The 27386-nt window shown below is 44.2% G+C and overlaps 1 protein-coding gene across 4 annotated transcripts in view; it reads right to left on the bottom strand.

Annotated features, from left to right (window-relative positions):
• Positions 1-27386, bottom strand: part of LOC110493268 (voltage-dependent calcium channel subunit alpha-2/delta-2) — a 304480-nt gene that overhangs the window by 85633 nt on the left and 191461 nt on the right. For all 4 annotated transcript variants that reach the window (XM_036948226.2, XM_036948227.2, XM_036948228.2 and 1 more), the window contains one exon: positions 18153-18294. In XM_036948226.2, coding sequence (XP_036804121.1) covers positions 18153-18294 — 142 coding nt within the window. The remainder of the gene's footprint in view (positions 1-18152; positions 18295-27386) is intronic.

Here is a 27386-nt window from a genome sequence, read left to right as displayed (position 1 = left end):
AATATAACCTATATTCTAAATACAATAGAACCAGCTATATATACAGTGGTGGTTATATAACCTCTATTCTAAATATATACAGTGGTGGTAATAGAACATCTATTCTAAATACAATAGAACCATCTATATATACAGTGGTGGTAATAGAACATCTATTCTAAATACAATAGAACCAGCTATACAGTGGTGGTAATAGAACCTCTATTGTAAATACAATAGAACCAGCTATACAGTGGTGGTAATAGGACCTCAATTCTCCATACAATAGAACCAGCTATACAGTGGTGGTCTATCCGTCACCACCTCCACGCACCAGCCCTCCGGTGGCAGCCCCCCGCATGGGGCTGTCTCTCCGTCTCATCCCTACAGGTGCTCCCTCCTGTCCATCGCTGCCGGTGCCTTCCTCCTCTCCAGTGCTGCCGGAGTCTCCTGCCTGTTCGGCGCTACCAGAGCTCCCGCCCTCAGTCCAGAGGCGCTAGAGCCCCTCATTCCAGAGGCGCCAGAGCTACTCAGTCCAGCGCTGCCAGAGCCTTCCTCTCCAGCGTTGCGGGAGCTTCCTGTCTGCCCAGCGCCATCTGAGCCACCCGTCTGCCCAGCGCCGCCTGAGCCACCCGTCTGCCCAGCACCGCCTGAGCCACCCGTCTGCCCAGCGCCGCCTGAGCCGCCCGTCTGCCCAGCGTTGCCTGAGCCGCCCGTCTGCCCAGCGCCGCCTGAGCCACCCGTCTGCCCAGCGCCGCCAGTGCCGCCAGTCTGCAAGGAACCGCCAGTGCCGCCAGTGCCGCCAGTCTGCAAGGAGACGCCAGTGCCGCCAGTCTGCCAGGGGCCGCCAGTGCCGCCAGTGAGCCAGGGGCCGCCAGTGCCGCCAGTCAGCCAGGGGCCGCCAGTACCGCCAGTCAGCCAGGGGCCGCCAGGGGCCGCCAGTGCCGCCAGTCAGCCAGGGGCCGCCAGTGCCGCCAGTCAGCCAGGGGCCGGCAGTGCCGCCAGTCAGCCAGGGGCCGCCAGCAGCCCCTCAGTCCAGCGGGGTCATTTAGAGGGTTCGCCATGGTTAGGAGGCCACGGAAGCAGACAATAAGGCGGACTAAGACAATGGTGAAGTGGGGTCCGCGTCCCGCGCCAGAGCCCACCCAGACCCTCCCCTATAGGTTAAGGTTTTGCGGCCGGTGTCCGCACCTTTGGGGGGGGGGGGGTACTGTCACGTTCTGACCTTTATTTCCTTTGTTTTGTATTTATTTAGTATGGTCAGGGCGTGAGTTGGGTGGGCAGTCTATGTTTGTTTTTCTATGTTTTGGGGTATTTCTATGTTTCGGCCTAGTATGGTTCTCAATCAGAGGCAGGTGTCATTAGTTGTCTCTGATTGAGAATCATACTTAGGTAGCCTGGATTTCACTGTGGGTTTGTGGGTGATTGTTCCTGTCTCTGTGTTTTGCACCAGATAGGGCTGTTTTAGGTTTTCCACATTTATTGTTTTGTTAGTTTATTCGTGTACAGTTTCTTTATTAAAGTACAATGAATAACAACCACGCTGCATTTTGGTCCGCCTCTACTTCACCACAGGAAAACCCTTACAATATATACAGTGGTGGTAATAGAAACTCTAATCTAAATACAATAGAACCAGCTATAAATACAGTGGTGGTTATAGAACCTCTATTCTAAATACAATAGAACCAGCTATATATACAGTGGTGGTTATAGAACCTCTGTTCTAAATACAATAGAACCAGCTATACAGTGGTGGTAATAGGACCTCTGTTCTAAATACAATAGAACCAGCTATATATACAGTGGTGGTTATAGAACCTCTATTCTAAATACAATAGAACCAGCTATATATACAGTGGTGGTTATAGAACCTCTAATCTAAATACAATAGAACCAGCTATACAGTGGTGGTAATAGGACCTCTGTTCTAAATACAATAGAACCAGCTATACAGTGGTGGTAATAGGACCTCTGTTCTAAATACAATAGAACCAGCTATACAGTGGTGGTAATAGAACCTATATTCTCCATACAATAGAACCAGCTATACAGTGGTGGTAATATAACCTATATTCTCCATACAATAGAACCAGCTATACAGTGGTGGTAATATAACCTATATTCTCCATATAATAGAACCAGCTATACAGTGGTTGTAATATAACCTATATTCTCCATATAATAGAACCAGCTATACAGTGGTGGTAATAGAATCTATATTCTCCATACAATAGTAAAGGAGGTCCTTTTAACAAACAATTACAGTACACATTTCTTTTTAATACACACAGCGCAGGGTAATCTTTTTTTTTTACACTGGCAGATGTGGCCTATTTTTTGGATCCCATTAACTACATAGCCTGCAATCTCAAACATGGCAAAAACGGCCACGCCCAACATCCCTCTCCTTAGCATCTACCCCCCCCCCCCTCTCTCTCTCTCTCTCTCTGTCTCTCTCTCCCTCTCTCTCTCTCTCTCTCTCTCTCTCTCTGTCTCTCTCTCTCTCTCTCTCTCTCTGTCTCTCTCTCTGTCTCTCTCTCTCTCTGTCTCTCTCTCTCTGTCTCTCTCTCTCTCTCTCTCTGTCTCTCTCTCTCTCTCTCTCTGTCTCTCTCTCTCTCTGTCTCTCTCTCTCTCTGTCTCTCTCTCTCTCTCTCTCTCTGTCTCTCTCTCTCTCTGTCTCTCTCTCTGTCTCTCTCTCTGTCTCTCTCTCTCTCTGTCTCTCTCTCTCTGTCTCTCTCTCTCTCTCTCTCTGTCTCTCTCTCTCTCTCTCTCTGTCTCTCTCTCTCTCTGTCTCTCTCTCTCTCTCTCTCTCTCTGTCTCTCTCTCTCTCTCTCTCTCTCTCTGTCTCTCTCTCTCTCTCTCTCTCTCTCTCTCTCTCTCTCTCTCTCTCTCTCTCTCTCTCTCTCTCTCTCTCTCTCTCTAAAGCTGTCTCATTTTGTCCAGCAGTGTGCTTAAAACCCTGGTCTTACAAACCTTTCATCCAACAGATGAAAAACAAATAGCTGCCTGAAACTGGCACTACCTCACACATCTACAATGACTTCGTAAAACAAGGTCTGGGCACTTTGAAGGAATGCATGTTTTCCTCCAAGTTTTCCAGAGACAGAAGAAGAGAAAGGTTGACACATTTTAAGTGAACTTCACAAAACATATGCTAATGTTACTTCTCTCAGAAAAAGTAGAAGGAAGTTCTCTAAAACACCTGTAAGGACATGTCATGTATTTACAGAGCCCCTCCGTGTAACCACCTGAAGTAACACTCTAATTCAAATAACATGCGGTAGCCTACATTAATATGTGGTACATGAGATAAACTATGTTTATATGGATAAAACTGTTGAAAACACTGTATTTCTGATTGAAGCCCTATATCCTGCTCTCAAACTTCCCGAACTGTGAAGAGCAAATCAAATGCAGAACGTCTCATAAGAATCAAAGACTGGAGAGACCTCTGCCCAAAGACTTTTTCTAATTAAAGTGATGCAGTCAAAAATAAACAAATGAAATGTAATTTGTGAGCTTGGTGGTGAGTGAAGTGGAGTCTGGTGTGCTGACTGTTCTCATTAGCGTGTGGGTAAACGATAGTGCCCCTTCACTGGGCATACACTTTAGGAGTGGGGGTAGGGAGGTGGGTGCAGGGGGTGCTGGGATGAGTATGGGGCGGAAGACAGAGCGAATCAAATCAAGAGGAACGGTAGAAATATAAATAGAGCCATGTGTTGATTTTAGCTGTCTTCTCCCTCTGAGTGAAAAACAGACTTTAAATCCCGCATACAGTCATTTCCTTTTAAAATGACTTTTGCTTTTCTCTCTCATAAATCTGTCTTGATGTTGAGGAGGACTGAGAGGATCTCCAGCATAGCGTGAGGTGGGTGACAGAAAGAACACGTCTATTTCAGCCATAGGATGAGCCTGAGGTGGGCTGGATGGATGCACACGGCACACACTTTTAGATGTAATTTGACTGTCTTTTACTACCCCTTTAGCCTAAATTAAATCACTTCTCTTTTCAATAATCCATATCGTTATACTGTAACTTAATTACCCATTACCCACATAAATTGTGGTATTCCTCTAAAAGTTACAATAAGGTCCAGTAATTGAATCTACTATATAGTTGGTGTCCTGAGTATAGAGCGAATGACTATCTAAATGACTTCTCCAAAACTTCATCAGTTCCATTTTATGATTCATTATTCCACTGCTGATTCCTGCTGCCAAGTCTGCAAGTTCTCTTCTCCTTCAGTTCTGATGCCTGAGTCTTTGTGCTACTTTACCTGGGAAACACCAGCAGACTATAGATCACTTATTAAATACGGCAATGCTTCAGAGCCTGTTCATTCTATTGAAATCCCTCTGATACTAATCTCTCCCTCTGTTTTAAACCCTCCACTATACCCTCAGATTATTTCTCTATCTACTGTAGTCGATATCTCTGATTTATGTTGTGAGCCCCCTAGTTTCTGTGACTGTGTCTTTTGCTCTTTTTGGATGGAACCCATGACATGGCACGTGTTCTATCGTGTTTGCCTGAAGACGTTCAGAGGGGTGCCTGAACCACAAACAGTCACAGTGTCCATGCCTCACCTACTACGGCACCACGGCAGAGCAGTAGCTAACATTCAGGGAACATGTGCTTTTAGCTGGTGGTTTGGGCATTAATGTTGGGCGTGTTTGCTCTCTCTGATTAGCTGGGAGAAAGAAAGAGGGAGAGAGGGACAGCAGCCTCCCTCCAAAGGAGAGGAGGACTAATCCTTCCATTCATTCTAACCAGCAAAGCTTCACTTCACCCACTCTTTCATGTACACATGCAAAATTAGTCACTCCTCACCATTCTATTGTAATAAGCACGTTGCTCACAGCTGATGTGTACAGTAGAACGGCAATTACAGGGTTATCTCTGAAATGAAAAGTGTTCCAGTAACACCAGCGATTACTCACTACTGTACCGTATAGCAGCTGTGTCTGCAAAACTATTAATACCATCTTCAGTCTGGTGCAATAACCATTATATCACACAGGTGTGAAGCTTCTCTGAAACTAAAGACAGACCCAGGAGTTAAAGAGATGATGAAACTAAAGACAGACCCAGGAGTTAAAGAGTTGATGAAACTAAAGACAGACCCAGGAGTTAAAGAGATGATGAAACTAAAGACAGACCCAGGAGTTAAAGAGGTGATGAAACTAAAGACAGACCCAGGAGTTAAAGAGATGATGAAACTAAAGACAGACCCAGGAGTTAAAGAGATGATGAAACTAAAGACAAACCCAGGAGTTAAAGAGGTGATGAAACTAAAGACAGACCCAGGAGTTAAAGAGATGATGAAACTAAAGACAGACCCAGGAGTTAAAGAGGTGATGAAACTAAAGACAGACCCAGGAGTTAAAGAGGTGATGAAACTAAAGACAGACCCAGAAGTTAAAGAGATGATGAAACTAAAGACAGACCCAGGAGTTAAGGGGATGATGAAACTAAAGACAGACCCAGGAGTTAAAGAGATGATGAAACTAAAGACAGACCCAGGAGTTAAAGAGATGATGAAACTAAAGACAGACCCAGGAGTTAAAGAGGTGATGAAACTAAAGACAGACCCAGGAGTTAAAGAGATGATGAAACTAAAGACAGACCGAGGAGTTAAAGAGATGATGAAACTAAAGACAGACCCAGGAGTTAAAGAGATGATGAAACTAAAGACAGACCCAGGAGTTAAAGAGGTGATGAAACTAAAGACAGACCCAGGAGTTAAAGAGATGATGAAACTAAAGACAGACTCAGGAGTTAAAGAGATGATGAAACTAAAGACAGACCCAGGAGTTAAAGAGGTGATGAAACTAAAGACAGACCCAGGAGTTAAAGAGATGATGAAACTAAAGACAGACCCAGGAGTTAAAGAGATGATGAAACTAAAGACAGACCCAGGAGTTAAAGAGATGATGAAACTAAAGACAGACCCAGGAGTTAAAGAGGTGATGAAACTAAAGACAGACCCAGGAGTTAAAGAGATGATGAAACTAAAGACAGACCCAGGAGTTAAAGAGATGATGAAACTAAAGACAGACCCAGGAGTTGTTAGGTTAGATTACTCGTTGGTTATTACTGCATTGTCGGAACTAGAAGCACAAGCATTTCGCTACACTCGCATTAACATCTGCTAACCATGTGTATGTGACAAATACATTTGATTTGATTTGATTTTATTTGAGTTAAAGAGGTGATGAAACTAAAGACAGACCCAGGAGTGAAATAGGTGAAGATTTTCTATAATTTCAGCCAGAAGGAGCACTCACAAGCCAAAATGGGTCCCCGAAAAGTGTACACAATTGTGTACTACGTCATCCATTTCGTATGATATGTTATGAATTTGTAAGTGCTGAAGATCCCGGACTGCATTTTTAAGTGTGTGATGGGATTCTTTCAGTGGTTTTTATTTAACCTTTTATTGCAGTTTTCTAAATCAGGGTCATACACAGTGTTTCTTGGTAGTCTTAATCAAATATACTTATACACCTCACAGTATACACCTCACACACATTTTTGGGCATTAAAAAAATAAGACACCTGTACCATGTCAGATGTAGACACGCATTCAATTGAGTTCGCATCCCAAAATTACACTTAATATACATCACAGAAAATTGAAATATAACAAAACCGTTTGACATAGAAACACCAGATTTTCAGAATTTGTTTGTTGTTGTTCGTTTATGAATGATGAAATTAGTGAAAAATTTGAATGACATTCCACCCATGAGGTCACTAGGTCATTTGACTGCAGGAAAGGGCTTCCTCTCCTATCCCTGTTTCTCTGTGACTCCCTGTAAAATTATATTCCCCTGAGCTCTTCCCCGGCAATTATTCAGAAAAACTCTCCCTTCCATTCGTTCCCTCAACGTTTCCCTGACATTCACCCACCACAAGAATAAATCCTCTCTCTCCACATCAATTTATTCCTCTGTGGCTTTTTCTGTGGCGGTGTCCGTTCTGCAATAAGCATCGATAATTAGAAGAAAACTGTGTGAATGTTTGACCTAAGTTAATTAGAAAGTTTGCAGACTTGGCAGCAGGAATCAGCAGTGGAATAATGAATCATAAAATGGTTCATTACTGTGCCCAGGGAACACTCTCAATCTCAATAAACGGACATGGTCCCTGGCAGACAAATCAAACCAGGACTCATACACTGCCTCATTTAGCCGCTGAAAGGAACTCAATAAAAAAAATAAAAAGCTTTTAGCTCTAAACGGTTTCTATTATTAAAGTCTCTCTCCTCCTCTTTTTCTCCTTCTCTCTCTCTCTCTCTCTCTCTCCCTTCCTCACTCCCTCTCTCTCTTTTCCCCTCTCTCAGGCTCTTTCTCTTGGTCCATCTCCCGTGTGTCAAAAACTCTGTTGTTGCCATATCATTACTATGCCTAACACAATTTTGTAAAAACTACTTGTCATGCAAAAACCAGCTCCTTCCAATCCTCAAATATAACAGAGAAAACCAATCATATTACTAAAGTTTCATGGTTCGACCCTCTTCTCTTAGGAGTTCATTATCAAAGCACTACAATAACAACCCCTTCAAGTACACAGAGGATGAGTGCTCATAATAAACTCTATTCATTTACTCCATCCACAAAGCATAACACAGAACACTAAACTCATCCATACCATAGTCCACTAACACTTACTGCCTTAGACACATAATACCACACAATACGCCAGCTCCTGTGTAGATAGCACCCTGTTCATTTTCTATCCCATAGTGGGTGTGGCGTGGACACTGACTGTTTGTGGTTCAGGCAAACACGATGGAACACGTGCCATGTCATGGGTTCCATCCAAAAAGAGCAAAAGACACAGTCACAGAAACTAGGGGGCTCACAACATAAATCAGAGATACAGACTACAGTAGATAGAGAAATAATCTGAGGGTATAGTAGAGGGTTTAAAACAGAGGGAGAGATTAGTATCAGAGGGATTTCAATAGAATGAACAGGCTCTGAAGCATTGCCGTATTTAATAAGTGATCTATAGTCTGCTGGTGTTTCCCAGGTAAAGTAGCACAAAGACTCAGGCATCAGAACTGAAGGAGAAGAGAACTTGCAGACTTGGCAGCAGGAATCAGCAGTGGAATAATGAATCATAAAATGGAACTGATGAAGTTTTGGAGAAGTCATTTAGATAGTCATTCGCTCTATACTCAGGACACCAACTATATAGTAGATTCAATTACTGGACCTTATTGTAACTTTTAGATTCAGTTCCAAGCTTTTATTCTCTAATGCTGACCATGTCACTCTCCTGCTGCTCTGCTCCGTTCTTCCTGGGTTGGCCAGACAGCCTTTCCTGCTCACTCCACTGACCCTAAAGCTCTTTCAATGAGCCCAGACCTCTCAAGACCCACAGACAAACGTTCCACCCACATCAGTTCCTCATCAGTTCCTCATCATCTCCTCATCAGCTCCTCATCAGCTCCTCATCAGTTCCTCATCAGCTCCTCATCAGCTCCTCATCAGCTCCTCATCAGCTCCTCATCAGTTCCTCATCAGCTCCTCATCAGTTCCTCATCAGCTCCTCATCAGCTCCTCATCAGTTCCTCATCAGCTCCTCATCAGTTCCTCGTGAGCTCCCCTAGCCACCTGTGGTGTTCCAGCAGAAGCCTTCTCCTTCGGTACTGAGCATGTCTATGCCCTTTCGACAGCGCTCCAAGCCCCAGGAACTCAGAGGTAGAAATGTCCCAGGAGGATAATAGGCAATTTTCTTTCAACTCTACATGAAAATCAGCTTTTAACTTGATATCTCTGCGGCCATTTGGATCAAGCGTCTTAGAGCAGGACTGCTGAACTAGGATCAGGTCCCCCCTATCGATGCAAATCTTATTCATTGCGATCTAATAGGAAAAACTGATCCTAGATCAGCACTCCTACTCTGAGATGCTTGATACATTTGCTTGACTTATTCCTAATAACATAATTTTATAGCTTAACACTAACTGGTCATAATATTTTGTGCTACTGCTAACTCAATGTCCAAATATGAAATATGAATGAACATCAATGTCTACCTTTATCAAATGCATACAGTGCATAACCACAATATTGTATAACAAAACCATGTGTTGTATGCTTGTATTTAGAGTGTATTATATATGTGTTATTGACAGAAGCTAGGCTATTGAATGATTTGAGTGTGAGAATGACTGGCTTCTGTGTATGAGTACTGCATTTTACTCAACTAAGGAGAAATAACAGCACTCACACAGCATGCTCATAACGGCGCTGGTGCCAAAACTGAAACAGCTGGGCCAATCTTTCCACTGCAGACTATGCACAGGGACTTGATTTTCCCACAGTAAACATTTTTTGCTGAGAAAAACTCTTTCAAATTAACATCCTCCCAGAGTATTCCATTCTACTACTATGCCTATATAATCCCAAGCAGGCTAAATCAGAAAGCCTTTATTCATATACAAGTCCCAGTAAAGGCATATCTTTGAGAGAATCTAGGGGCCAGCACAAAATGGCTACAGGAACAACAGGCAGGACTGATTGCTCCATGGTTGGTTCTCCATGTTCTTTGTCCCCTCGTTCGGGATAAAGAGCAGCTAACTCTGAAGATTGGCTGAGTGAGGCTGCTGGAAAAGCTTGTTAAAAACCGGGTTCCTAGCTTCTATGCCTCAGAAATAGAGAGGTTCTTCTGATGAAGAGGAAGACTGCAAACAAAACAGGTAGAAACGGTGGTCTATCTGTTAGCAGATAATTGGTGAATTATTTGGGATACAGAGTGTGAACACGGCAAACTGGGAACATTCCAAGAACATTAGCTTAGATTCCCATGAAGTTCTAGTTAGACTTTTATCTAACATTAGGATGATAACGTCTCAAAATATATACAGTGGGGCAAAAAAGTATTTAGTCAGTGTAACGATTCTCTTCTTGTGAAGTAGAGGCGGACCAAAGCGCAGCGTGGTGGTTGTTCATTGTATTTATTGACGACACTATACATGAACAAACTAACGGAAAAAAACAAGAAACGTGAGAACTCAAAACAGCCCTGTCTGGTGCAAACACAAAAACAGGAACAATCACCCACAAACACACAGTGAAACCCAGGCTACCTAAATATGGTTCCCAATCAGAGACAATGACGAACACCTGCCTCTGATTGAGAACCATATCAGGCCGAACATAGAACTAGACCAAAACATAGAAAAACAAACATAGACTGCCCACCCAACTCACGCCCTGACCATACTAAATAAATACAAAAACAAAGGAAATAGAGGTCAGAACGTGACAGTACCCCCCCCCAAAGGTGCGGACTCCGGCCGCAAAACCTTGACCTATAGGGGAGGGTCTGGGTGGGCGTCTGTCCGCGGTGGCGGCTCTGGCGCGGGACGCGGACCCCACTTCGCCATTGTCTCAGTCCGCCTTATTGTCCGCCTCCGTGGCTTACTCACCATGCCCACCCCTCTCAATGACCCCACTGGACAGAGGGGCTGCTTGGGACAGAGGGGCAGCTTCTCGGGACAGAGGGACAGCTGCTCGGGACAGAGGGACAGCTGCTCGGGACAGAGGGACAGCTGCTCGGGACAGAGGGACAGCTGCTCGGGACAGAGGGACAGCTGCTCGGGACAGAGGGACAGCTGCTCCGGGCGGAGGGGCTCTAGCGGCCCCTGGCTGACTGGCGGCACTGGCGGCCCCTGGCTGACTGGCGGCCCCTGGCTGACTGGCGGCACTGGCGGCCCCTGGTTGACTGGCGGCGCTGGCGCTGGGCTGACTGGCGGCACTGGCGGCCCCTGGTTGACTGGCGGCACTGGCGGCCCCTGGCTGACTGGCGGCCCCTGGCTGACTGGCGGCACTGGCGGCCCCTGGCTGACGGGCGGCATTGGCGGCTCCTGGCAGACGGGCGGCACTGGCGGCGCTGGGCAGACGGGCGGCGCTGGGCAGACGGGCGGCACTGGCGGCGCTGGGCAGACGGGCGGCGCTGGGCAGACGGGCGGCGCTGGCGGCGCTGGGCAGACGGGCGGCGCTGGCGGCGCTGGGCAGACGGGCGGCGCTGGCGGCGCTGGGCAGACGGGAAGCTCCGACGGCGCCGGGCAGACGGGAAGCTCCGACGGCGCAGGGCAGACGGGAAGCTCCGATGGCGCCGGGCAGACGGGAAGCTCCGATGGCGCCAGGCAGACGGGAAGCTCCGATGGCGCCGGGCAGACGCGAAGCTCCGATGGCGCCGGGCAGACGCGAAGCTCCGACAGAGGCGCCGGGCAGACGGGAAGCTCCGGCAGAGGCGCCGGACAGGCGGGAGGCTCCGGCAGAGGCGCCGGACAGGCGGGAGGCTCCCGCAGAGGCGCCGGACAGGCGGGAGGCTCCGGCAGAGGCGCCGGACAGGCGGGAGGCTCCGGCAGAGGCGCCGGACAGGCGGGAGGCTCCGGCAGAGGCGCCGGACAGGCGGGAGGCTCCGGCAGAGGCGCCGGACAGGCGGGAGGCTCCGGCAGAGGCGCCGGACAGGCGGGAGGCTCCGGCAGAGGCGCCGGACAGGCGGGAGGCTCCGGCAGAGGCGCCGGACAGGCGGGAGGCTCCGGCAGAGGCGCCGGACAGGCGGGAGGCTCCGGCAGCGCTGGAGAGGAGGAAGGCTCTGGACGGATGGGCCGGAGAGACAGCCTGGTACGGGGAGCTGCCACCGGAGGGCTGGGGTGTGGAGGTGGTGACGGATAGACCGGGCCGTGCAGGCGCACTGGAGCTCTTGAGCACCGAGCCTGCCCAACCTTACCCGGTTGAATGGTCCCGGTCGCCCTGCCAGTGCGGCGAGGTGGAATAGCCCGCACTGGGCTATGCAGGCGAACCGGGGACACCGTGCGCAAGGCTGGTGCCATGTAAGCCGGCCCAAGGAGACGCACTGGAGACCAGATGCGTAGAGCCGGCTTCATGGCACTTGGCTCGATGCCCACTCTAGCCCGGCCGATACGCGGAGCTGGAATGTACCGCACCGGGCTGTGCACCCGCACTGGGGACACCGTGCGCTCCACAGCATAACACGGTGCCTGCCCGGTCTCTCTAGCCCCCCGGTAACCACAGGAAGTTGGCTCAGGTCTCCTACCTGGCGTAGCCATACTCCCTGTTAGCCCCCCCCCAAGAAATTTTTGGGGCTGACTCCCGGGCTTCCATCCACGACGCCGCGCTGCCTCCTCGTACCAGCGCCTCTCCGCTTTCGCCGCCTCCCGTTCTTCCTTGGGGCGGCGATATTCTCCTGGCTGAGCCCAAGGTCCTTTACCGTCTAATTCGTCCTCCCATGTCCATACCTCCTCGCGCTGCTCCTGCTGCTGCTTTCTCCTTTGCCCATTACCACACCGCTTGGTCCTGTTGTGGTGGGTGATTCTGTAACGATTCTCTTCTTGTGAAGTAGAGGCGGACCAAAGCGCAGCGTGGTGGTTGTTCATTGTATTTATTGACGACACTATACATGAACAAACTAACGGAAAAAAACAAGAAACGTGAGAACTCAAAACAGCCCTGTCTGGTGCAAACACAAAAACAGGAACAATCACCCACAAACACACAGTGAAACCCAGGCTACCTAAATATGGTTCCCAATCAGAGACAATGACGAACACCTGCCTCTGATTGAGAACCATATCAGGCCGAACATAGAACTAGACCAAAACATAGAAAAACAAACATAGACTGCCCACCCAACTCACGCCTTGACCATACTAAATAAATACAAAAACAAAGGAAATAGAGGTCAGAACGTGACAGTCAGCCACCAATTGTGCAAGTTCTCCCACTTAAAAAGATGAGAGAGGCCTGTAATTTTCATCATAGGTACACTTCAACTATGACAGACAAAATGAGAAAAAAAATCCAGAAAATCACATTGTAGGATTTTTAATGAATTTATTTGCAAATTATGGTGGAAAATAAGTATTTGGTCACCTACAAACAAGCAAGATTTCTGGCTCTCACAGACCTGTAACTTCTTCTTTAAGAGGCTCCTCTGTCCTCCACTTGTTACCTGTATTAATGGCACCCGTTTGAACTTGTTATCAGTATAAAAGACACCTGTCCACAACCTCAAACAGTCACACTCCAAACTCCACTATGACCAAGACCAAAGAGCTGTCAAAGGACACCAGAAACAAAATTGTAGACCTGCACCAGGCTGGGAAGACTGAATCTGCAATAGGTAAGCAGCTTGGTTTGAAGAAATCAACTGTGGGAGCAATTATTAGGAAATGGAAGACCACTGATAATCTCCCTCGATCTGGGGCTCCATGCAAGATCTCACCCCGTGGGGTCAAAATTATCACAAGAACGGTGAGCAAAAATCCCAGAACCACACAGGGGGACCTAGTGAATGACCTGCAGAGAGCTGGGACCAAAGTAACAAAGCCTACCATCAGTAACACACTACGCCGCCAGGGACTCCAATCCTGCAGTGCCAGACGTGTCCCCCTGCTTAAGCCAGTACATGTCCAGGCCCATCTGAAGTTTGCTAGAAAGCATTTGGATGATCCAGAAGAAGATTGGGAGAATGTCATATGGTCAGATGAAACCAAAATATAACTTTTTGGTAAAAACTCAACTCGTCGTGTTTGGAGGACAAAGAATTCTGAGTTGCATCCAAAGAACACCATACCTACTGTGAAGCATGGGGGTGGAAACATCATGCTTTGGGGCTGTTTTTCTGCAGATGAACCAGGACGACTGATCCGTATAAAGGAAAGAATGAATGGGGCCATGTATCGTGAGATTTTGAGTGAAAACCTTCCATCAGCAAGGGCATTGAAGATTAAATGTGGCTGGGTCTTTCAGCATGACAATGATTCCAAACACACCGCCCGGGCAAAGAAGGAGTGGCTTCATAAGAAGCATTTCAAGGTCCTGGAGTGGCCTAGCCAGTCTCCAGATCTCAACCCCATAGATTATCTTTGGAGGGAGTTGAAAGTCCGTGTTGCCCAGCAACAGCCCCAAAACATCACTGCTATAGAGGAGATCTGCATGGAGGAATGGGCCATAATACCAGCAACAGTGTGTGAAAACCTTGTGAAGACTTACAGAAAACGTTTGACCTCTGTCATTGCCAACAAAGGGTATATAACAGTATTGAGATAAACTTTTGTTATTGACCAAATACTTATTTTCCACCATAATTTGCAAATAAATTCATTAAAAATCCTACAATGTGATTTTCTGGATTTTTTTTTCCATTTTGTCTGTCATAGTTGAAGTGTATCTATGATGAAAATTACAGGCCTCTCTCATCTTTTTAAGTGGGAGAACTTGCCCAATTGGTGGCTGACTAAATGCTTTTTTGCCCCACTGTATATGTTTTTATGTTTTAAATTAAATATCCTTGGAATGTTCTCATGACATTAATTTAAATGTTGTGCACAACATCTGAAACAACCACCACAGAACGTTCCCAAAAAGTTATCATTAGGTTTCCAGGTAATGTAATAACACAATGTACCAGTAATATTTTCCCAGCAAACCAAAATTGATTACGTGAATGTTCCCAGAAAATTTGCAAGGTTGTGGCAAATGTTCTCATAACACAAAACTGTCCAGTCGTGCGGATGATTATACAATATTTGTATAAAACATTCATCTGATATTGCAAGAACGTTCACAAAACACACTTTGTCTGTTCTTTAAAGGTTCCCAGAATGTTTCTTATGGTTGTGGGAACAGTCTGATAGGAACATTGTGGGGACATCACAAAATATATGTTCCCAAAACACAAAAACTGTTCAGTTGTACGGATGATTCTACAATGTTTCTTTTAGGGTGCAAAACAACATTCACCTGCTGTGATGAGAACTTTCCCAAAACACAGTTTTTATGTTCTTAAACAGCCATAACACATTTGTCTAGGTTGTGGGAACATTGTGGGGATATATCAAGAGATATGTACCCAATACACTAAAACTGTCCACTTGTCCTGACATTCAGAAAATGTTTATATCAGGGTGCACAAAACATAATTTTGGTGTTGCAGTAATGTTGACAGAACAGGCTGTAAAGGTTCCCAAAACATTTAATTAGGTTGTGGGAACAGTGTGGGTACATTACAACAGATAGGTTCCTAAAACACAAAATATTCTCAGTTGTGATGACATTCATACAATGTTTAAGTTAGGTTGTACAGGACATTATCTTAATTCAGTAAGAATGTTGACAGAACACATGGTCTAAGTTCTTTAAAGGTTCCAATAAAATGTTATGAAGTTATGGGAATTATCTGGGACGTTGCAATAATAGTATTGTGATATTCACCATGTTCCACAATTTCCAAATGGGTCAGTTTTTATTACATTCATTGCGTATTTGCTTTAGGTTTAACATGAAATCCTATGAATATTCAAACAAAATACATTTTACCTTGTCTTGGTGGTCCTCAGAACATTTCAAAACCATTTAGAAAATGTTAAATTTAAGTTTGAACTAATATTACCACAACATTCTAATTTTTAGCTCTTAAAGCCAATTGGAATACATCCCCATTATGTTTCCATCCAGATTTAATGACTGTATTGTAGGCCCACTGAAAAGTGAAAGACACACAGCATTTTAATCTAGAAGATATTTGAACAGCAGTTAATCATACAAATGTAACCATAGGTTTTACACTTCATATGTTGACAATCTGCATATGTGGGGTTTGTACCTGGAATGTTTGGTTCCCAAGCCAGGTCTTTCATACTCTGTGCCACCAGGGAAGTGCTCTTATGGATTCTTTTTTTCAGTATATAGCCATGGCTGTATGGTCAATCAAGAATTCCATGCGTTCTTTTAAACCTTCTTAGACATAACTAACGGTTAACTGGGTTAGTCACCATCACTTCCCCTCTTCCTCTTTATATGCTGCGTACCTCTGGGTCCATGTTTACAAGGTATTTAAGACTATGAGTGCTAATCTAGGAACACTTTTGCTTTTCAGATCATGAAAATAAGACAGGGTTGTGTTTTCTAAGAAGTTGAACAGTTAATTGTTACAAAATGTTTTGTTTTTTACAGTTGGTCTAAATTCTGAATAACTGACTGGATTTACAAATCTGGATGAGTAAAAGACAGCGTTCTCTTTTAGTAGGCTGAGCCTCAATTTCTCTCAAAATAAACATGGTTAAAGAATATGTGGGATTTAACCTGCAATCTTTGGATCTGCAGCCAGATCATTAACCCTCTGTGCCACCTGGGGATATCTGCATCCTGGCAGGGTCTAATATGGCCAATCAGGACACAGAACACCATTTCTGATTTATTAACATCATTCCATCCTCTTCATATGCAGTGTACTTGTAACAAATTTAAAATTCCATGAGTCTCTATATCACAATACAGTCCTCAAATGTGAATTACCATTAAATATGGAGAGAAACATAATTGGGATGTATACCAATCTGATTTCTTATGCTTTAAGGAACTACAAATGTGCATGCTGAGAATGTTGTGGCAATAATAGGTAAAACTTAAATATAGCATTTTCTAAATTGTGTGAATATTAATAGAATACTATGTTAAATCTAAAATAAATATGTTATGAACGTCATCAAAACTGACGTTTTTTGTGGAACATATCTCTTGCATATCTCTCTTATCTCTTTCCCACAACCTAATTAAACATTAAGGGAACTTCTAAAGAACTCAGAAAGGCTGTTCTGTCAACGTTCTTGCAACATAAAAGGAATGTTTTGTGCACTCTGATGCAAACATTATCTGAATGTCAGTACAACTGCACAGTTTTAGTGTTTTGGGAACCTTTCTCTTGTCATATCTCCACAACTTTCCAAGGTTGGTTGTGGGAACAGTGTGGGGAGATATGTTCCCAAAACACAAAATATGCTCAGCTGTGATGACATTAATATAATGTTTAAGTTAAGTTGCACAGGACATTCCCTTAATGTTGTAAGAATGTTTACAGACTAAATGTGTTCTGGGAACGTTTTTGTAACATCAGGTGAATGTTTTTTGCACCCTAAAATAAACATTGTAGAATCATCCGAACAACTGGACAGTTTTGGGGTTTTGGGAACATATCGTTTGTGATGTCCCCATACCGTTCTCACCAGACTGTTCCCACAACCGAATTAAACATTATGGGAACCTTTAAAGAAAATATTAAATGTGTTCTAGGAATGTTCTTGCAACATCGGGTGAATGTTTTATATAAAAATTATATAATCATTAGCACAACTGGACAGTTTTGTGTTATGAGAACATTTTCCGTAACCTAACAAATGTCCTGGGAACTTTCACAGAACAAATTTTATTTGTTGGTTAGAGAGAAAATAAAGGGTGGCTGCGAGATTACAGCCCCAGCAGGTACGTGTTCACTTTTGTCAATTTTTGGATGACTCCCAAGGAGGGAGTTATACCCATTGTGCACGCACGCACACACACACACACACACACACACACACACACACACACACACACACACACACACACACACGCACACACACACACACACACACACACACACACACACACACACACACACACACACACACACACACACACACACACACACACACACACACACACACACACACACACACACACACACACAGCTACTGTGGGAACACTACTGCCATGTCCTATTATGTTACAGTAAGCAAGTGTTGACTGATACACAGAGGAGCAGGATACAGTGCTCAGCTCACACCGTTGGAGGCTGCTGAGGTCAAGGGCGTCAGTGGAATGGAGTCAGTGGAATAGTACATTATGAACCACATGGAAACCAAGCTTGATATCATTCCATTGACTCCATTCCAGGAGTTAAAATGACCTGTCCTCCCCGCAGCTCAGGAACCCCTCAGAAACAAAATGAGGCATCTCAAGGATTTATCCTGTTAGAACATGTGTAATAAAAAACGTTGTATTTAACCTAGCAAAACAGGGCGGTAGGTAGCCTAGCGGCCAGTAACTGAAGGGTCGCTGGTTTGAATCCCTGAGCCAGCAAAGTGGAAAAATCTGCTGTTCTGCCCCTGAGCAAGGCAGTTAACCTCCTACGACAACTGGGCGCTGATGACGTGGATGTCTATTAAAGCAGCCCCCCGCACCTCTCTGATGCAGAAGACACATTTTGGTTGAATGTATCCAGTTGTGCAACTGCTAGGTATCCTATTTCCTTCCCCAAAAAGGTCAGATCGTGTGTGTGGATGCCTGTGCAGCTTGGTACTTACAGCCCTTATAGATGTCTGTGGGGATCTGGACGGCGCTGTAGGAGTAGTTGACCTTGTTTTTAAAGTTGGGATCGTCCACAAACTCCAGCTTCATGGAGTAGGGGTTCTCCATCAGGTTCTCTTCCCCATCTCCATCCTCCGTCTGCACAGAGAGACATATACAGAGAAAGAAACACACTGTTAATGAGATAAGTACAGTACAGGAGGAAATGCAGACAGACGAACGCAAACAGATATCCGCCCCGCAAAGCCACAAACAAACAGGAACACACTCACAAAGGATTGAATGCACAGGCACACGCACATACTCTCACGCACACACACACAGAAGCACACATGCACACTCCTGGATTAAACTACAAAAACAGCAATTACACCGCTTTTTAGGCTGGGTTTGGATTTTACTTCTATTCTTTGCCTCGTCACAAAGCAACAGCAGGTATCAAAGTAGACACAAAACAGTTGGAATCAATTAGTGTCCAAGATGGCTATCACAGACACATTAGGTGGCACACAAATTAAGTCTGACAATAATAACTAACAACCAACACTACTTAATCACAGCTTTCTCTGCCACCCACACAGGCTGCATCTCCAATAAGCCCATGCAGTGTTAGGTTAAGAAGCCAGCTGGAGCTGCCTTGTGTTATGTTAGACATTCAGAACAACAGAATGTCTATTATTCTGTAGTCTACCCACTAGCACAGAACATAGAGCTATAGAGCTATAATGTGTTTACTGAGAGGATGACCTCTTCCATTAGTATTTAGCTGGGTTAGCCCGGTACATTACTTTCACAAAGTGACAAATGTCAAATAAGGACAAAAGAAATGTGGGAGTAAAACTTTTCCTATTAATGTGACATTTAGGATTCCATCTTGATTAGCTATCGACAGAGGACAAGCCTTGCCTTTTCAAGAGCCAATCATGTGAAAATAAATAGGAGTTAGATCTAAACACATCCTCTGGTGGAGCTTATTCATTTATCTGTGCCTCCAAATCCTAAGGGATCTCACTAATATGCTGCAAGGTGCATACTGACAAAATATAGCACATACTGTATCTAATACCATAAATGTAATCTCCGTTAACCTAGAAGTAAAATTTTGCGTAATTTGGTCAGCTGCATGATTAACTTCTGTGTTCATACAGGGTCTTCAGTTAGTCTTAATACTCCTTGACGTATTCTGAATTCAAAATGGATTAAATATATTAATTTCTCACCCACCTACACACAATACCTCATAATGACAAAGTGAAAACATGTTTTTAGAAATGTTTGCAAATTTAAAAAAAATTAAATATAGAATATCTTTACATTAGTATTCATACCCCTGAGTCAATACGTTGTAGAAGCACATTGGCAGTGATTACAGCTGTGCGGCTTTCTGGGTAAGTCTCTAAGAGCTTTCCACTCCTCGATTGTGCAACATTTGCCCATTATTATTTTCTAAATTCTTCAAGCCCTGTCAAATTGGTTGTTGATCATTACTAAACAACAATTTTCAGGTCGTGCCATAGATTTAAAAAAGATTTAAGCAAAAACTACCGCTGAGGAACATTCACTATCTTCTTGGTAAGCAAATCCAGTGTAGATTTGGCCTTGTGTTGTAGCTTAGTGTCCTGCTGTCTGGTGGAAAGCAGACTGAACCAGGTTTTCCTCTAGGATTTTGCCTGTGCTTATCTCCATTACATTTATTTTTTATCCTGAAAAACTCCCCAGTCCTTAACAATTACAATTATACCCAGAACATGATGCAGCCACCACTATGTTTGAAAATATGGAGAGTGGTACACAGTAATGTGTTGTATTGGATTTGCCCCCAAACATAACACTTTGTATTCAGGGCAAAAACGTAATTGTTTTGCTACTTTTTTTTTTAGTATTACTTTAGTTGCAAACAAGATGCATATTTTGGAATATATTTATTCTGTACAGGCTTCCTTTTTTTCACTGTCAATTATGTTAGTATTGTGGAGTAACTAGAATGTTGTTGATCCATCCTCAGTTTTCTCCTATCACAGCCATTAAACTCTGTAACTGTTTAAAAGTCACCATTGGCCTCATGTTCAAATCCCTGAGCAGTTTCCATCCTCTCCTGTATCTTCGTAGTGACTGGGTGTACTGATACACCATTTGAAGTGTAATTAATAACTTCAACATCCTCAAAGGGATATTCATTGTTTTTCATTGCTTTTTTTTATTTGTACCCATCTACCAATAGGTTCCCTTTTTTGCGAGGCATTGGAAAACCTCCCTGGTCTTTATGGTTGAATCTGTGTTTGAAATGTGTTTGAAATTCACTGCTCGACTGAGGGATCTTACAGATAATTGTATGTGGGGTACAGAGATGAAGTAGTCATTCAAATCATGTTTTACACAATTATTGCACAAGGAGTGAGTCCATGCAACTTATTATATGACTTGTTAAGAACATTTTTAGTCCTGAACTTATTTAGGCTTGCCATAACAAAGGGTATGAATACTTATTGACTGAAGACATTTTATCTTTTCATTATTAATTAACTAGTAAATATGTTGAAAAACATACTTCCACTTTGACATTATGGGGTATTATGTGTAGACCAGTGACTCAACTAACATTTGGTAAAAAATGAATTCAGTCTGTAACACAACAAAATGTGGAAAATGTCAAATACTGTATGTGAATAGTTTCTGAAGGCCCTGTATGTATTAGAAATGGAGAGTTCCGGCAAAAATGAAGTCTTCACCCTCCGATCTGTGTGGGCACACGTGTGAAGCACTGGAGTTGAAGCACCCTAAACATTCAAATAACCAGTGAGGAAAACTCCAACACTGAAACTAATACTGCTAGGATCTCACGCATCCATCCCATTCAGTCCTGGCAGAGTCTCTCGGTTTACACGCAGAATCTGCCCACGGAGAGATTACCACCATTGAGAAGGTATGAGAGGAAGCCATGCTGAATATATAGCATACCATCAGGAAAGGGAAGCCAATATATACAATTCTTAATCTACGCACAAAATATGTATATACTGTGCATACTGTATTATAAGTGTAATAAAATACAATCCTAAAACTGACAGACACATGTCAGTGCATAACACAAATACTCACACATCCGAAGAGGAGGGTGGTGGCAGGCAGAACAAACAAAAAAACTAAGACAAAAAATAAATACTCAAATACAGTACAGTACAATACAATACAGTACAGTACACACTGAGACATGCCCATATATCTCTCTTTAATGGAGTAGCAAGGGTTCATTGGATTTGACATGGTAAAAACGGTTTGTTTTTCACAAATTTGTATTCAAGCCTCATGCTCTGTGCAGGAATTGATCGATGGCCTGTCTTTAATTGTCTATTAAAAAGCAATTGCAAGCTGTTGTTGGAAGTGAAGGTAAGAGCAGAGCAGGCCGACAGTTGTGAAGATAGTCCACTGAATGTCAACGATAGCGACATTTTAGTGACAGACCAGGACAACATGCTACCTTACAGGAAACGCATCATCAGACATATGTCAACTGTCTCTGTCTCCCGCTCTGCGTGTGTCGCTCTCACACATACACATGCAGTACATGGACATACACGATTGTAAATCAAAGGTGACAAACATTAGCAAAAATCCATACAAACGTTCCGTTATAAAACTCACACTCCAGGCTATAGTCTCTGGCTGCGCTCTCTGGCTACACTCTCTGGCTACACTCTCTGGCTGCATTCTCTGGCTGCACTCTCTGGCTACACTCTCTGGCTATACTCTCTGGCTACACTCTCTGGCTACACTCTCTGGCTGCACTCTCTGGCTGCACTCTCTGGCTACACCCTCTGGCTACACCCTCTGGCTACACTCTCTGGCTGCACTCTCTGGCTACACTCCCTGGCTATAGTCTCTGGCTACACTCTGGCTACGCTCTCTGGCTGCGCTCTCTGGCTACGCTCTCTGGCTAAGCTCTCTGGCTACACTCTCTGGCTACGCTCTCTGGCTACGCTCTCTGGCTGCGCTCTCTGGCTGCGCTCTCTGGCTATGCTCTGTGGCTACGCTCTCTGGCTGTGCTCTCTGGCTATGCTCTCTGGCTATGCTCTCTGGCTATACTCTCTGGCTGCACTCTCTGGCTGCGCTCTCTGGCTATGCTCTCTGGCTATGCTCTCTGGCTATGCTCTCTGGCTGCACTTTCTGGCTACACTCTCTGGCTGCACTCTCTGGCTATAATCTCTGGCTATACTCTCTGGCTATGCTCTCTGGCTATGCTCTCTGGCTATGCTCTCTGGCTGCACTCTCTGGCTACACTCTCTGGCTGCACTCTCTGGCTATACTCTCTGGATATACTCTCTGGATATACTCTCTGGCTACACTCTCTGGATATACTCTCTGGCTACACTCTCTGGCTATACTCTCTGGCTACACTCTCTGGCTACACTCTCTGGATATACTCTCTGGATACACTCTCTGGATATACTCTCTGGCTATACTCTCTGGCTATACTCTCTGGATATACTCTCTGGCTATACTCTCTGGCTACACTCTCTGGCTATACTCTCTGGCTACACTCTCTGGCTATACTCTCTGGCTATACTCTCTGGCTACACTCTCTGGCTACACTCTCTGGATATACTCTCTGGATATACTCTCTGGATACACTCTCTGGATATACCCTCTGGCTACACTCTCTGGCTACACTCTATGGCTATACTCTCTGGCTACACTCTCTGGATACACTCTCTGGATATACTCTCTGGCTACACTCTCTGGCTACACTCTCTGGCTATACTCCCTGGCTATACTCTCTGGCTACACTCTCTGGCTACACTCTCTGGCTACACTCTCTGGATACACTCTCTGGATATACCCTCTGGCTACACTCTCTGGATATACTCTCTGGCTACACTCTCTGGCTACACTCTATGGCTACACTTTCTGGCTACACTCTCTGGCTACACTCTCTGGCTATACTCTCTGGATATACTCTCTGGATATACTCTCTGGATACACTCTCTGGATATACTCTCTGGCTACACTCTCTGGCTACACTCTATGGCTATACTCTCTGGCTACACTCTCTGGATACACTCTCTGGATATACTCTCTGGCTACACTCTCTGGCTACACTCTCTGAATATACTCTCTGGCTATACTCTCTGGCTATACTCTCTGGATATACTCTCCGGATACACTCTCTGGATATACTCTCTGGCTACACTCTCTGGCTACACTCTCTGGCTATACTCTCTGGCTATACTCTCTGGCTACACTCTCTGGATACACTCTCTGGATACACTCTCTGGATATACTCTCTGGCTACACTCTCTGGATACACTCTCTGAATATACTCTCTGGCTATACTCTCTGGTTATACTATCTGGCTATACTCTCTGGCTACACTCTCTGGCTACACACTCTGGATATACTCTCTGGCTATACTCTCTGGCTACACTCTCTGGCTACACTCTCTGGCTACACTCTCTGGATATACTCTCTGGATATACTCTCTGGCTATGCTCTCTGGCTACACTCTCTGGCTACACTCTCTGGCTATACTCTCTGGATATACTCTCTGGATATACTCTCTGGATATACTCTCTGGCTATACTCTCTGGATATACTTTCTGGCTATACTCTCTGGCTACACTCTCTGGCTACACTCTGTGGGTATGGCCCTTGTGTCATCACTTTAATCTCTGCCAGGTTTCCCCTTTCTTATGCAGACTTACAAAAAACCTACCAGACTTGACACTCCCCATCTCTGAGTCCTATCTCTCCCTATTCACCCCTCACCACACATTTGACAGTAAGAACATTACAATAAAACTTCCACAGCCACATTTTCAATTTATATCTCTTAAACGGTCTCCTATTCCTCAACTCATCTATTAATTCTGTCTAAACCTTCCTGTTCGTTTTCTCACTCTTTGCCTGTCAATCATCTCCAACTGCATCCCAATATGAACCTGCCCCACTCAACCATGAGTTGAGGTACGTGGAACAGGGACGTGATAAGATGTGCTGCTTTTAACGGTGAAAAGGTAAAAGTGGATTGTGTGGCAGTGACATTGAAGATTGGTTGACAAATATAATACTAGTCTAGCGATATTACAGCAAAGACAATGAATGTGTTCGTGATCATGCTTATTCATTTGCATCAGCAAGGGTGAGAGGGTTAGAGTTGGATGTTGGTCTATCGGAGAGGTTCACTCCATTACTGATGCAGTCCTTCAAACACGCGAGGACATTGTGTTACAGGCAGTTTGGTGGCATGGGTGATTAGGTAGGACTTGCTGGTTCATCGGTGAAGATGATTAGGTTAGAGATGCTGCTTTATCAGATACAGAGAAAGTGGGTTAGGAATGCTGGAAGCGTTAGTTCTGAAAAAAAGTATCTGGGTTAGAGGGTGAAGGGGATTGGCTTAGAGAAAATGGTTGCATTATTTACAGTGAAAGTGATTGGCTTAGAGAAAATAGTTGCATTATTTACAGCGAAGTTGATTGGCTTAGAGAAAATTATTTCATTATTTACAGTGAAGATGATTGGCTTAGAGAAGCTGAGTTATCAATAACGGTGAAGGTGATTGGCTTCAGAAACCCCTTGTGCATCAGAAGCGTACTATGGAGTCCCTTCCCAGTGTTTGTTTATCCCTCAGCCTGACTGTCATTTCAGTGAGGCCCTTTTTCCCCGAAGAGCCCAATCATAATTAACCAAGGCAGCTTCTAATTAGGAGCTAAATAAATCCACACAGGAAAGACTGATTGGTTCATTTTCTTCAGCCATCCACCACCTGTTTTGCTCGATTCATTACCCAAATTGTTAATTTCATCTCCCCATTCTCAATGTTTTATTCAAAGGTTGAAGAGGCCAGGAACGACCTTTTGAAGACTCTTTTATTTCCACCTTTACCCATCCAGGGCTCACCCAGACTACAATCATCTCTCGCTCCTGATCCAGCTTATCCCTTTGATATTATTGTGTGTGTGAGTGTGTGTGCAACCAGTTTGAAATGGCTAGCTAGTTAGCGGTGCACTCTAGTAGCTTTTCAATCGGTGAAATCACTAGCTCTGAGACTTTGAAGTAGTTGTTTCTCTCGGCTTTTGTGGAGCAATAGGTAATGATGCTTCATGGAAGGCAGCTGTTGATGTTTTCAGAGGGTCCATGGTTCGAGCCTAGTTGGCTCAGTTGGCCTTGGCCAAGCTGCTGGGGTTGCTGCGCAGAAGGAGATGGTCAAAGAGGGGTGAGTGTAACCGGTGTGAAATGGCTAGCTAGTTAACGGTGTGCGCTAGTGACGTCACTCGCTCTGAGACCTTGAAGTAGAAACAAACTGGGTTTTCACAGTGTAATGTAATGCAAAGAAAATCAAAACACTAAATTACTGTGTTTCAAATGGAATGCCAAGCTAGAATAATAATAGTTTTGCCAGCTAGATGGCCGACATCTCTGCTACTTGCCCTCAACCAAATCGTTACCTTGGAACATAATTTACAATTTATACGTATTTCACTAGCAGCCAAATAACAGTATCAAATCAAAGTGAGATAATGCATAACACAGACCATTGCAATTTCACCCCGAGTGAGCGATGTCTGTTCCCTGCTGAAGCCTAAGTAATAATCTTCTATTGGGGGGCCTGATCTTGTCTCTTTCATTTGGGTATTTCTTGCAGTGAGATTTCCCCCCAACAATGGCAGAAAATACAACTCTAAAATCAATAACATATTATTCTACACTCCTAGAAGATATGTGCTAAGTAGAACCATACAGGGTTCTTCAGTGTGTCCCCAAAGGGGAACGCTTTTTGGTGCTGTTTAGAACCCTTTGCAGAGGGTTATATCTAGAACCCTCTATGTAGGGTTCTTTCAAGAACCCCCTGTATATGGTTCTACCTAGAACCCTCTATGAAGGGTTGTACCAAGGACAATTGTATCATCTAAAGGTTCTTCCTAGAAACTTCTTTGAAGGGTTCTATCGAGAACCCTTTTATCATTGGACAACGCTTCCTAGAACCCTCTATGAACGGTTCCACCAGCCTTAGTAGCCTTTAACAATGTATTATTTAAGACCATACATTATATATATAAGGCTTTTATTTGAGGGCCTAGTTATACCCTAACACAGTGGTGTTACGAATCTCCTAGTTTACAGGCCAAATGAGGCCTGTAAGTCACACTATGCTGGTTTGCAAAGCAATGTGTAATTCCTATTGGAATCCAACCAGGGTAAGGATATCCAACAAGTGGAATTTTGTACCACCCGGAACCTACATTCAGAAGGACTGGCAGGGTAGGGAGGAATGAATACTGAGACTGCCTCAATCATCTAGACTTGAACAACCATCTCAGTAACTAACGGGTGCAATAACTTCAACAAATTGGATTAGTTTAGAAAACTGTATGTTATTTATCTTTGAGTAGCATAAAATTAATCAACCAATCAATGTTCATGCAAAAACACAGATATTACAGTAAAACAAACAATTCTGAAAATTATATCTGCAATAGAGCATGCTGGGAAGTATTACTGTATATATGGTTCTACATAGAACCTTTCTTGTCTGCCAAAGAATCCTTAATCATCAAATAACCCGTTCTTCAAAAAACAGTTCTTAGGATGCTAAAGGTTGTAGGTAGAACCCTTTGCCAAAGAATCCTTGTCTTCCAAAATGGGTTCTTCTGATCAAAACGGTTCTTGGTAGAAGCCTATCCATCTGCAAAGAACCCTTTTGGAACCCCTTTTTCTAAGAATGAACTGATAGCAAATACGGTGGTGCTGGGACCAAAAAGACACGCCAAGACATCATGCCTATGACATTTAATGTGTCCATGTGTGTCTGTGTGTGTATTAAATTCATAGTAAGAGGGATGTATAATTGGAACCTGTGTGAAATGAAAACAGTTAATTGTCAAAAGCCCAGGGTTAGATTAGATTAGAGTTTATTAGTCACATGCACAAGGGGACAGGGGGAGCAGGTCACTGACTAGTGGTGGCTATTCAGCATTATGATGGTCTGGGGGTTGAATCGATTGGCCAGTCTGACAGTTTTCGCCATGATGCTCCTCTACTGACCGCGTCAGAGTGATGGAACTTGGTAGCTTGGGTGGCTGAGGTCCCTGATGATCTTCTTAGCTTTCCTGTGTCAACTATTTCTATTTCCTATTTCGCAACAAAGCATCCTCCACTCATGCTGCCAACCATACCCTTGTAAAACTGACCATCCTACCAATCCTCGACTTCGGCGATGTCATTTACAAAATAGC

The sequence above is a fragment of the Oncorhynchus mykiss genome, chromosome 17, assembly GCF_057628025.1.
Source record: "Oncorhynchus mykiss isolate SJ-2025 chromosome 17, ASM5762802v1, whole genome shotgun sequence".
NCBI classification, from domain to species: domain Eukaryota; kingdom Metazoa; phylum Chordata; class Actinopteri; order Salmoniformes; family Salmonidae; genus Oncorhynchus; species Oncorhynchus mykiss.
The sequence above is the reverse complement of the archived record's forward strand: the minus strand, read 5'-3'. Positions and strand labels throughout refer to the sequence as shown.